This window comes from Anabrus simplex, chromosome 12 (genome assembly GCF_040414725.1).
Source record: "Anabrus simplex isolate iqAnaSimp1 chromosome 12, ASM4041472v1, whole genome shotgun sequence".
NCBI lineage: Eukaryota > Metazoa > Arthropoda > Insecta > Orthoptera > Tettigoniidae > Anabrus > Anabrus simplex.
Window position 1 is genome coordinate 64,372,981 of NC_090276.1, and position 13,795 is coordinate 64,386,775.

The window sequence follows — 13,795 nt, forward strand, 5'->3', positions numbered from 1 at the left end:
AAATGTGCATAATTTTTGTTACAAATTTCGCTGGGTTTTAACATGCAAGTTATCCTGGTACAGTATGGCCTAATAAGCTTAAAGATAAATGTGCCTAAAATAGGGTTAAGTGTGCGTTTGAGGAGATTGGTCGTTTACAGGCCCATCGTTCACGCCCTTTGTGGCCATTCCCTTCCTTTTGCCGATATCTTCATTCTTCGAAATGTCAGACCTCTTCCATTTTCCTACTGATTAGTATTAAGTCTTCTCAACTCCAAGTAACTAGTTTGTAAACGAACACAGCCACAAGCCGTTTTATTATTGCAGAATCGTACCGAGCAAGTGGTTGCACGGTTTGCGTCATGTTGTCAGCTTACATTCGGGAGATAGTGGGTTCGAACCTCACTGTTGGCAGCAGTGAAGATGGTTTTTCATTTTCACTTTAATCAAGTCCACGGTCGATTCCTTCCCAATCCAAGCCCTTACCTATCCCATCGTCGCCATAAAACCTATCTGTGTTGGTGCGACATACAGCAAAATAATAGTAATAATAAAAAAACAAACAGAATCGTACGTTTGAAAGGCGAGGTCGAAGTGAAGTTATGTTTGGTGTTGATTGTATTGTGATGCTGATATTAGGTATAACATTTGTACAGCCCGAATTAAATTTAAAAACAATGATGAAAGGGAACTTAACTTTTTCTTCACCTGATCCTTACTATCCCTATTAACTAGCGGTAGCCACTGGAAGAGGCCGAAGTGTCGGAATTTTGCTGTGGAATTTTTTTTAACTTGACCGCAAATTTACTTTCTCATCTAAATACTCTTTTATGTGCGAGGGATTTCATCCTACATCTTTGGACTTTCCAGATCATCTAACCAGCTGCTCCACGTAACTAGTCGTACTTCAGTGTGTGTTTTTCGCCTTCGTATGTACGCTCTTAAAACCCATTACTGTGATATGAGTTTTCTTTGTTGCCAAATTTCTTCAGAAATTCGTCAGGTAAGTTCATGTGCAGATAATCGGCACCCGAATGTGAAGGAAGTCGCAATTCTTGAAGTTAATCATTCGCATCAGTATCCGAGTGATTTTTTTGGAAGGCCATTTCTTACTTTTCGATTAAAAAATAAAATGTTGTACAAAGTACACACTGTGAGCGCTAATGATTGACTTAAAGAGCAGAATCAAAATAATTAAAATAGAGGTTCGGGAATGAAAAGGTTGCCCAAACCATTACAAGGATCATGTGATTCAACGAGTTACATGACAGCACATGATGATCGGGAAAACAGGCCTTGATTGTTCTCTGACTCAAATTTTCACTTCTCTTACCATTATGATCATAGGAAACTTCCATTGTTGGCTCTTTAATTTTCTCCCCTCGACAGATGATAGTATTTTTCACTTCTGTATTATTCAATAGTCTTGTAAATGATTAAACTGTCTCCGATAGTTTAGGTTCCCTACGTGATATTTTATTTGGATGTTTCTTTTTGCGCTAAATTTGGACTTAATAGTTTTTACAGTTCTGCCACTTAAAGCATAATCCGTTTAAAATAAAAGTATGCATCCTGTATGAAATTTTGTAGCACATTTCGTTGGGTTTTAGCATGTATGTAATCCTGCTGTGGTGCTAAGATTGAAAGATTTACATTTAGTCACCATTATGTAATTAAAATATGGTTAAGTGTACATTTGAGAATAATAATAGAGTACGGAACCATCGTTCAGGTAGTGGTAGCCAAGCGTTTGTGCCTTCTGTCTTCCTCTTCGCTTCTATCCCATTAAAATCCGTTCCGAGAGATGCACAGTATGACATTTGTGTGTTCAGTTCCTCTTTGTGTGGAGAATTGGAATAATATGTTTCAAACCTTCCGTGAGATGGCAGGAATCTTTGTAGCAATTTGGTATGTTGAATCATCAGCGAAATTCGTGAGCAGTGTCAACTACAGATAGACAGCTATCCATGACTTGTTAAAAATGTTTCAGCAGTTCCATGGAACCCTGGTTGGGAATCTGTGCTTCAATTGATGCAATCGAATGCTATATTTGCTGAAGACTGATCAGTACTTTATTTGGATGCATGATATCAAGGAAAAAAAGGGGAAATGTAAATGCGTGTGCTCTGTTTAAAGAATGTGAGCGTCTGGAAGGGTTATGTTGACCATACTAACTAATGATGAAAACTATACCGAAATAATTATGGAGTGGTTAAGAGCAGCAAGTACTTGTTCCTGGGAACATGTAACTAACTACGTTTCAGTTTATGTTTGAAGGGTATGTCGCGTTGGATATAACTTCGAAGAGTAATAGCTAGGTTGCCAACAGAACGAGTTAGTAAAAAAGCCTTCAGAGCTTCATCTTCCCACCAATTTACTTATGTACGAGCCATGCAAGGGGGGGGGGGGGGGGGCTTTCTTCCTTTCTGTTGTGAGAGTTGCTGTTCGATTTATTTCTTGCCGAAGATTCTCTCTTTAAATGTTTAAGCAAATTAAAACCTGAAATAAAATATTTTCTTCTTAATGAAAATAAATTGCATAGTCAACAGTGTTCGTAATATATTAATACATTGAATCTCCATCGCTTAATGATAGTGGAGTTTAAGAACAGTTGTTACTGATAAGATGGTTGTGGAAAGAGAGGTCATAATTCACGTACACGTGCATTCTTGTATTCGAGACAGGAGATTGACACAGAAATACTTTGTACTAATTCTACGAAATCCCACCATCAAGCCCCCCCCCCCTCCCCAAAAGAAAATGAATTTCCACAAGTTTCTTCTGACAGCACTAGAACTGCATTATACAGTAGGTCCCGTTGAGAAATTGTTTTCAATATTCGGTAAATTTATGGATCAAGAAAAGACCCACTTCGGATGAAACGGGGCTTTTTTGTACCGTATGTAGCGTAGCGTATGAAGTATTTTCACATAGCTTGCAGATTACATCACTCAAGGAGCACATGGTTAGTGTAGGCGTGTGTATAAGCCACATTAACCAGATTGATTTCATTTTCTGTGGGATATTTCTGATCCGTAAGTCTACCCATCATTCAGAGTTCAACTAAATGAATACTGAAGTTTTACATCTTTCTGTTCGTTCCATATCAGTATGGAAATGGTTTGTGATAACCAATGAAGAATAAAATTTAGTTCCTTCTCCCATTTTCTTTTCTTCCCTACCTGTTGATTATGTAAACATTACAGGCCCCATAGGCCTACAATAGCACATCTTCTTGCTTTTAGGAACTTCGAAGATGAGTGTCATCATTAGACTGCAGAATCTACCATGGTCGGCGAATGCATTGGATATTCGTCAGTATTTCCGGGGGCTGTCAATACCGGAAGGCGGCGTGCACATCGTCGGCGGCGAACAAGGAGATGCCTTCATTGCCTTCAGGTACGAGAGACGCCGTATTTGGATCGACGTCGCACCTTAACTACACTATTATATTTCTTGTCCAAGACCCGCTTGCTGTCAGAATCGAAATCATCCATGCTTATGTATTCCGACCAGAGCTCCATTATGGGCCTTAGAGCTGGTGAAAGTTCACCTTACTGTAGATATGTACCGCTCGATATTATCTAAATACATCGATGATATTATAGCACCTTAAAATAATATTGTTTAAGTGTCAACAAATATAGTACTTCGTATCTTCGATTTAAATAAAGTAGATGTTCATGTGGAAAAGTTAAAATGAGGCGGTCATATCTCTGGCAGGTGTTCTTAACCCGCCAGGAAACCATGGAATGCTCTTAGAGGAAAGGAGGGCGAAGTATTTTGCATTTAAGTGGGGAGCGGTGAATCCTTCATTTACGATAATGATAAATTATGTCTCGGGAGAGGGTTTTTAGGCGGTGTTGGTTGAGCATGCAAACTTATTTGAGCAAGGTGCAAGTACCATTTAGCTGCTCGTTATATTATGTGGCTGAGTTGCATACATTTTAGGGGTTCTGGTGGTTCAGATCGCTAATATTTATGAAAGTCTCGCTGTTGAACCGTTCTGGGAGCCAGAAGACACTTGCGCCTGTGTTAAATACGTTTGTTTTCTAACCTGTTATTGCCTAAAAATCCTTTCCCTAATTATGTCTTCGAAGTGAAGATGGTTTCTAAATAAAATCCTGATAATTCTGGCGTAACCGAGGTAACTGATTACACTTACATGCAAAATTAACATAGGCTACTTCTCTTTGATGCATAGCTGATATCAGATCATTTTCCACAAAACTAATCCAGGTCTCATTCGGGAATTTTCAGCATCTCGCCATCAACGAACTCTTAATAGAGCTACATATCATTAACGCAAATTCTTGTATGGGACTTCTCATGTTGGTGCTAACGGACAAGTACAGCAAATGTCACTACATCACTCTAGATTTTAATAATGGTCTTCATATGGGAAGTAAAGAAGTGCTTTCATCAGATCAATCAATAAAAAACTGGATATGTATTGCCTACCTCTACGGGTTCATAACTTGGGGTATGAAATGTCAACTACATTTTCTCTTGCAGGTCTAACAAGACCCACAATCCTCTAGAAAATAAACTCTACTGTTTGGCACTGACCACATGTCAATTGGCGCAAGCGTTAAACTAATTTCTTCACAATGGCTTAAATCCCGACTCCGGCGGTGACGGAATGTTTACGGCCGTGTGGAGCGTTCAGGCAGTGGGGTGGATTAATGCCCTTTTTCGCATATTAATGCATTTTATACTATAATACGCTTATTTCCTACATTCCTTTCGTTCCATCATGATGTTTGTTACAACACTGTAACCACGACTGTACGCCATGGCAATTGCTGAAGTAGACCTTATAGTTCGCGAACCTTTTCTTGGGCGCTAGTTCCCATTTAGCACTATGAAGTTCAGGGCTCAAGAAAAGGTTCGCGTACTATACATTATCCGAAGGACACTGTTTTTTCATTAGCTGCTCTGTGGCACTAGGTCAAGTAGCTGCAGCCTGTCGAGTTCTTAATTGTAAGGGGCATTTCTTTGGAATATATTTTACACGTTTCTCTCTCTCTCTCTCTTCTTGATATAGCAGAGATCGTATACGAAATACAACCCAAGGATTTGTTCATCGATTACTGAATATAACCACTGTAGAGTTAAGACTGATTGATTATTCGTCCCATAATCGGTAAGAGCTGACTGACTCTTTGATACACACCATGTGTCAGATTAATGGCAGGTTTTCAAAAGAACTTGGAGTAGTTAATGCTTGCTGTTAATAGTTCCCAATAGGGATCGGTGGTAAAGCGCCTGCCTCCAGTTCCCTAGATTGCGGGTTCAAACCCAGCAGAGGTTGTCGATTTTTGAAGGGCGGAGAAAAATCCATTCGGCATCGATGTCTGTCTGCATGCAGAAGATTTCCGATGACACATTTGATGTTTACCCGACAGAATAAATTAAAAAACTCTGCCATAGATAGCCCAACGGAGATCCGTTCTTATGTTGAAGTAATATGGAGTGTCAGAATTGACATGCAACTTAAGAGAGAGAAATACTAATAGCATGAGTTCACCTACTGAGTTGTACACCTTCTGGAATACTATTTAGGCTACCAGTCTACCAATTCCGACATTCCAATTCAGCTGCTGTCGGAATTGACGAAGCATTGATTTTGAGGGCATCTGAATTGCCGTTCACCCTCGCTCCCTCTCCGTGCCGAGTAAAAATGATCTTGCGTGGCATCTGGCAACACTGGTTGAATATCCTATGGTGAGTATAATGAAGCGAGTTGAATGGTGCATGTAAAGAATGTAGGTTTATTTAGTATTAGTCACTTTCGTCGTCGATTTCTTGAAGCAGACGAGTCCACGCACCCTACTCGATGTGAGATCTAGTACAGAAAGGCATGCGTCCAGGATCACCCAGAGATTGTTGCGTAAGAGGAGAAAACTACTACTGTACTATTTAAACCGCTCGTTGAGTCAGATGGGTGTCTCCACTATTACAAGATTTAGAAACGTGTCGACAAGCGAAGTCTGTTTCATACTTCCAGGGCAGTGACGAATAAACAAGGGATGTTCTTTCTGTATTTATTTCCATACGAAGCCGCCACTTGTTCTTGTTCTTGATCTTGATAATTTAATGGGCTTCGCTTGAGAGCGGTGTACCCAGCCACGCAACCTATAAACAAACCCAAAGTATGGAGGAGGCGGAAACATAAAGTGTAAAAAAGGGGGGGAAATTGAGGAATAAAATGACAAAACGACTACACAGGAAAAACACAAGGACACAAGGTAACTACGCTTCACGCCAAAGCGACCGATACTTGACGACTTTCTACCAATCACATACAGACTGGGTCAACACCTAGGGAAGAGATAAAGGTACCTAACCTACTGGACTGGGTGGGTGACAGAAAATAAATGTAATAAGGCAACTACCTGCTAGATATCGAGTATCTAACACGTCGATTAAGTGGGTATCGCGAAATTGTGAATGAATATGATATAAGGTAGATATAAAGCAATTATCGGAGGGAGTTCGTATTATTTGGTTACAATACTACTTGCATTCCTGGGAGACCTATCCTGTGAGGAAACATAAGATTCTAAGTTTTGTAAAAGAGCCACAACTTCCTCTTGCAAAGTGAGGAGTATTTTTGACCATTTGGAATCGTTCTCAGCTACCCTAGCATACGCAGATAGTTTGTCTGAAATGACTGGAATGAGTTTCGTAACCGGGTTCGAAGCCCGGGATTTTTCTGGCTGTGAGGTCCCAGGCGACACAACCTGCCTGGAAGGAACCGAAATGTTCGTCCCGGATACAGAGGCTTTAGGAGATATTGAAGGTGTAACCGAGGGAGGCCTTTTTAGGAGTTCGCGATATCCCTGGACATCATAACCTGGCGACCGATCCGGACTCGGGGGGTGGGGGTGGTGGTGATGAGACAACCGCCGTAAATTTACGTTTTCTCGGCTGCTGATTCTGCATAACCGGCGCAGATTTCTGGAGTGGAGGAAATTGTTGTAGGGACAACAGGGGGTGGAAGCTATTGGTTAACGGAGGGAAAAGAGACTCTGAGGAGAAAGTAGAAACTTCCAAAGCCTGCTGTTTTTTCAGCTCTTGTTGTCTCTTGTAGAGAGCCTACGGAATGTTCCCCGGAACAATTAAGACAAAATCTGGTAGAGTTTCGACAGTCGGAGGATTCATGATCGTGTGCGCAATTGGCGCATCGAGGATGTTGAGCCCTACAGTTTTTCCTAGTGTGGCCGTAACGTTGACATCGCCGGCAGATCGTTGGTTGGAAAACAAATGGGTCAATCTGTACGAACTCGATAAATGGAAACGAAGGCTGCGAAACGTAAGTTTAATGGTACCAGTAGGAACATAAACGACCTTGCCATCCTGTACTGTGCGTCTTTTCATGCGCTGAGCACTCGCTATAGGTACTGTCGAATCAACAACCGTACACATTTCCTCGACCGACAAAGCCTTATCAACCCCTCTGATAACACCTATTTTTTATATAGCCACAGAATGAACGAACGCTTTCAAATGTTTTTCCTTTAAGATAGGATTTGTAAGGAATTGGTTAGCTTGAGTTCTTGTCTGAAATGCAATCTGAATCCTATAACGACCTCGCCTAGCAATTTGGGTCACTCCCTCAAATTTACGGTCATAAAATTTTTTTCTCAAAGCCATAGGATGTATGCTGCCCAATTTCTTACTGTCATCAGTGGCCTCCACAAAAACGAAGTGTGGGCCCGTGTGCCTATCATCGTAGAGCTGTATGGCAGGTTTGAGGGAAAACAAATCGACATTATTAGAGGGAGCACTGTTACGATTAGGTGGGTTGATATCATTTAACACCAGAGTGTTCTCCATAGAGAACTCACGACTGTCAACTTCAATAGACTCCTCCTCCAAGCGTATTCGTCTATTAAGTCATTCATTGTTTGCAACACTACTCTTGTTGAATATCGCCCACAAAAAAATCGTCCTTTCCTTTGTATGTCTTCCGGTTCTCGTATCAAGTAAGTACACGCTCTCTCCTCTGCGTCCTTACTGTGTCTCTGGTTTACCGGTCCAAATGCTCGCTGGATCTTCACCACCAAACGTTATGCGGTTACAGGGAAACTGCAAAAACCCATGGCGCCGCTAAAAATGAGGCGTATTAGGCAAGTTGAGCGAGATAGTTGCTTTCCTCACTGGGCTGGAAAGTGCTACTGTAGCACAACTGAGCCTACGAGTAGCATGTTTCATAACACTCAGCAGCACTAGTACTCCGAATGTCATTATCATTACTCAGCAGCTCCAATACAATCACATCCATAAATGGGACTGGGACTTCGGTGGAGGCTACATCAGGCTGTGCGAAAAAACTGGTGTATCAATACTACATCCATCAAAAAATAGCAGCAGACATACAGTACAGTGCATCCTTCTTTCAGCCCTTAAATACCCTCATGTTCATAACCATATGAAGAGATCTTGTGGCATTTGTTTACAGCCTCGTTTATGTGGTTACTCCAATGAAGATCTTTCCTTACATTAACACCTATGTACTTACAGCAAATTAAAACAGAGGAAGATTAATGTAAAATACTGGAAAATAGTTCGGAAAGAAAAGATACCACAATAAAAGTGCAAACTATTAATTTAATTGTGCAGTATTCTTAACAGAAATAAGTACTGCCTCATGTTGCATAGTAATTATATGTACTCTCCTACCGTCAGCTTGAAAACGACGGGCGGACTACGCGGTGAAATGGGGATTATAAACCCAGTTGGACCATGGCCTAAGAGCCCGGAATATTTCTTCTGCTGCCATTGTGATGCCAAAACGTAAAAACAAGGTGATTCCCAGTGTTTTCCTACAGCAGCTAAAGGAAAAGTTGCAGTGTCTGCGCCGAGAATCGAACCTCCAATCCTCGAAGGAGAGAGGGCTATGGCCTCCAAGCTCGACTGTGGCCGTACAGCGTTGGTTATATAACCAGTGACACATTGTAGCTCATTCAGTGATACGCGAAAAATAATCCGATAATGCAGGTACAAGTAAAGAAAAGTATGATATGTTACTAATGAAGGCGCTTCTAAAACAGCTCGTGCTTGCGAATAATTGATGAACGCATGGTTAGGAACCGTTCCCCCAAAACACACTTTTACAAGCCATTACGCAAAAAAAAAGGGGGGGGGGAGGGGTAGCGTTGTTGGCCTTTCACAGCTGCATCAGTTTCAGATATTGGCGACATCGTATTTATGCAAGTACATACATTATTTAAACACCTGCCATCGTCCTGGGAGTGTGCGAGAGACCGCGCCTGTCGACACGTTTTGTATAGTCTGTTAGATGGGAAGCTATTTTAGACTGGCATAGGTGATAGTTGAGGCAGTGAAATTTCTGCGGAGCGCTCCGTTGGTATAACGCGGCAACTTGGTAGCCGCTTGGTTTGGCAATATTGAGTCTCCTCTCGACGTCACCCCTTCCCATTTGACACGGGCTTTAGTTCAGGGCATGTAAGATGTGATTCCTGCCTTTTATGGTGTGTAATACACCAAGCGAATGAAGTCCATAGCCAGGTTCGGAGGGATTCGAAAAAATCGTCATTGGTTGGCTTATTTTCAATATTCCAAGATAACTGTTCGACTTTACAAGTCTCTGCCTATTTGAGAAACAAATTGAAATTTATGAAAAATATCCATACGGACATGGTAAATAGTCCTAATTATGTAATTTCTAAAAGTGAAATTACGAAAAGTATATACTCGAGAGATTCAATTGCCTATGGTTATTGCAAAAGGGATAATCGTGGCCTTTTCCTTAAGATTGAGAAAAGTAGTTATTAATTTTAAAAATTTGTGGAGAAATCTCGAGGAGGGTCTGAATAACACGCCCGCTCCCCTTTATTATTTTTTTTTTTCTTTCGTTTTCCCCATCGTGTCTGTAGGTAATGGATCTTCGAAAGCTACCTAGAGCGTAGCACGATAGCATTGTCATTTCGACAAGATAGCAGGAGTCTTGAGCGAGAATATTCCCCTATCCCTTAGTGCATCAACCGCAAGTTTTTCAGAAGAAAAGTCACCTTCGAGAAATATTTGTCGACGGTTCTGGACTTCCCTGTTATGCCACAATAGATAGTACTGCAGATAGCGCAGTGAGCGAAGGTGTAGTACAGTCACCGTAAGGCGTAGTAAGGCAACAGGTGCAGGATTTTACAGTGTTACTGGACTGAGGAAGGCCATTACATTTTTAATTGCTGATGTTCTTGCCCAAGTATTTCTTTAGAACAACTAGAATAGATCATTTGCAATTATTATTAGTTTTCAGATGTGAAATTGCCCCAGAAGAGTGCGGCAGGCTTCGGCAGCCGGCACAATTCTTATCCTCGCCGCTAGAAGGGGGCTTCATTCCATTCCTGACCCGGTCAAATGACTGGAACAGGCTGTGGATTTTCGGCAGCTCCAAACACGTGGTAGACGCAGAACGAAAACAAGTGTGACATTTCTTGTCAGCCGGACGAGCCAAGAGACTGTTCGATGCGAATAGCACGCATGAATATGCAAGCAGGAAGAAGTCAAACCTACGAGATACATAGCTGAATTGTCCTTTCATTTGATCCTGAACCTTCGATTTATGGTGGATGTACAAAATCTGCTCGTAATTTATTGAGTCTGTATTTTTAACGCACATTTATGTCTACTGAGAGACATTCATGAACCTGGGAGTATTTCTCAGAAGTCAGAAAACTACCATGTAATATTTTCCCCAGTAAATTCCGAAAGCAAAAATACGTCGGCGTTATTTGCCATTTGAAGGGAGAACAGCGTTCGTAACTTAAAGTGCGTTCTGTTCTTCGCCCCGTTTTGGGCAAAATAAGTGGTTTTAACTTTGCAATTAAACACAATTTCTTTGAAATTAAAACTAGACAAAACATAAGTCAAAGTAATAACAACTCTATTTTTATTCAATTGCAGATATTGAAGTTTGATTTCGAATAATTCCTGAACTGGGATTGTTTATGCTAATACAAACATGCAAAGTCAAACCAGATCCGGTATACTGTACTCCGAAAACAACGAATTATAATAAGATATTCTGCTAGTGTTGCAGCAGCAGATTAACCGAAAATCTGATTCTTTAGAACAGACCCGAATGCCACCCGCCGACTGGAAAAGGTTGCGATCTATTGCGATTGGGGTAGGAGCGCAGTATATATACTCTTCTACACGAGAGGGGTATTCGATTCTCGAGATTTTCGTTGCCGGCCTCGAGACTCGCGAGCGGCAAGAATTCCCATCCCTTTATGTAAATTATCATGTGAAGGCTTCATATTTATTCACATTAGTGCTGCCTCATTCGAGGATCGGAGGTTCGATTCTCGACGCTGGCAGCAACTATCTAGAGTGGTTTCTCACCTTTCCCCTCTACTTTCTCTTGGAAAATGCTGCGATAGCATCGTATTTTTTAAGTTCCGAATCACATGTTCGAAACTCAAATTAGTCTCACAATTTTCAGCAGACTTACCTTTAACTCAGATTATTTGACTGGGGCTGAAGATTAATTATTATTATTATTATTATTATTATTATTATTATTATTATTGTTATTATTATTATTATTATTTTGCCGTGCGGGTAAGGTCAGCTGTGAGCTTGCATTCGGAAGATTGTGGGTTCGAGCCCCACTGTCGGCAGTCCTGAAGGTGGTTTTCTGTGGTTTCCCATTTTCACACCAGGCAAATGCTGGGACTGTACCTTAATTATGGCCACGATCTTAGCCTGTGAAATTAATCAACAACTGAAGAACTTTATTAAAATTGGTTTCATTTGTCACAAACTTTTTCTAATCTGGCTCCATGGCTGAGAGGTCAACTCATTGACCTTCAGGCCTCGGGTTCGATTCCCTGCCGGGTCGAGGTATTTTTAATCATTAACAGTTAATTTCTCAGACTGGGTGGTTGTCTCATTCTCAATCTTTGCACAATCTTATCGCACACAATACCATCATCCACCCACTTATCACACAGGTTCCTATACACGGCAGATGCCGCCCATCCTCTCCGGAATGTCTTGCCTTACAAAGGCTGTTCCAAGCTGACAATAGTCACATGAAATGATTACTATGTTATTCCAGTCATTTTGATTTTCTTTCCTTGAACCTGTAATGAACAAAACAGACATCTGACTGCTCTCCAGTTAGTTGATGGGCCATAGTCCAAAGTTAGTTTCAGCATGTCTAGAATCAGCCGAGAGTAGATAGCTTATGGCAATCGTGAAACCTCAAGAGTGGCCACCATGTTAATTCTATCAAAACCACCACTGTGATGCAATCTTACAGATATTCATTTGAAAATGACTTGTATAACAGTTAAGCATGTGTTGCATGAGGATGGTTACCTAGTTGTACTTCCTCTTAAATAATCACCAGCACCACCACCACCACCTCTCTGTCACACACACAGTATGATAGAGCAGTAAAAATGCAACTGCTTCTTCTTCCTGGCCTTTTTCCCCAGTTACTTGGAATCGACATGTATTTGGCCCAGTTTTACATCTGGATGCCCTTCCCGATGCCAACTCTATGTGGAGGGGTGTGTTCACTATTGCGTGTTTCTGTGGTGGTTGGTAGTGTTCTCGGTTGTGTGAATATTGGGGTAAACACAAACACCCAGTCCCCTGCTAGAGGACCTAACCATATGCGATTGAAATCCCTGGGACCCTCTGATTTAAAGACCTCGATGCTGACCATTCAGCCAAGGAACTGGACCAGCAGTTAAAGTGGCATCAATTTTTGTGCTACCTAGTGTGTGGGGATCATATTTGGATGCCTTTCTCAAGTATCCCGAACACCACCTTGTTACTAGCTCAATTACAATTGATTGTTACTAACTGTTGGTATCATGAGTGGTTCCAGTGATTTTGAAGTACCATTGGGAACCATCTTATTTGACCATATATCTACAGTTTACTCGGTTGTGATGTTCGCAACAGACTCTCGTCTATAATCCCTTAATTTGACTGTCGTTAACTAGAATAATGATTAGAACATTTCATGTTTTTGGAAACGACTTGTAATCATCATCATCATAGGTTGTTTTGCCATCTAGGAGGTCCAATCATGGCTGTGACCTCCATATCTCTCGATCTTGTGCCCTTTTCTTCACTTCTGCATAATCTTCCTTTCTTTTTCTAACGCTGTGTAATAACTGATATCGTCTCCTTCCCTTTCCTCGTTTTCCTTTTGTCATCCCTTCCATTGCTATTCGTAGTGAAGTATTATGTCTTAGATTATGCCCTATCCAATTTTTCTTCCGTTTTTGGATTACGGCCAGCATGCTCCTCACTTCTCCCACACTCTTCAGAACTTCCTCATGTGATATTCTTACTCCTTCAATTCTTTTCCAAATCCACATCTCAAATGCCTCTATTCTTCTCTGTTCTTCCTTAATGTCCATGTTTCAGCGCCTTATAGAGCTGTACTTCATACATAACACCTTGCAGGTTCTTTCTCTGATCTTTCTCTAGCGGGCCACAAAACAGTTCCTTATTCTTCTTGTTGAAGCTTTCCTTGGCTAAGGCAATTCAAGCTTTTACGTCTTCAGTCACAATACTTCCAAGATACTTCAACTTATTCACCTTTTCAATAATTTCTCCCCCTATCTTGATTGTCGGTTTTTCACCTTTACCTCCAAGTATCATAAATTTAGTTTTCTTTTATGTTCATGTTCATTCCATACTATTCACACTTTTTGTTTAATTCTCTCAGCATTTTGAGGAGGTCCCTCACATTTTCAGCTATTACTGCCATATCATCAGCAAATCTTATGCATTCAATTCTCTTACCTCCAATGTTGAAACC

At 41.0% G+C, this 13,795-nt stretch overlaps 1 protein-coding gene across 5 annotated transcripts in view; it reads left to right on the forward strand.

The window, feature by feature from the left end:
- Positions 1-13,795, forward strand: part of LOC136884085 (uncharacterized) — a 90,896-nt gene that overhangs the window by 68,522 nt on the left and 8,579 nt on the right. For 4 of the 5 annotated variants that reach the window (XM_067156107.2, XM_067156109.2, XM_067156110.2 and 1 more), the window contains one exon: positions 3,225-3,378. In XM_067156107.2, coding sequence (XP_067012208.2) covers positions 3,236-3,378 — 143 coding nt within the window. In that variant the 5' untranslated portion in view covers positions 3,225-3,235. Of the gene's footprint in view, positions 1-3,205; positions 3,379-13,795 lie in introns of all 5 variants that reach the window. The other variant, XM_067156108.2, reaches the window with a different exon arrangement.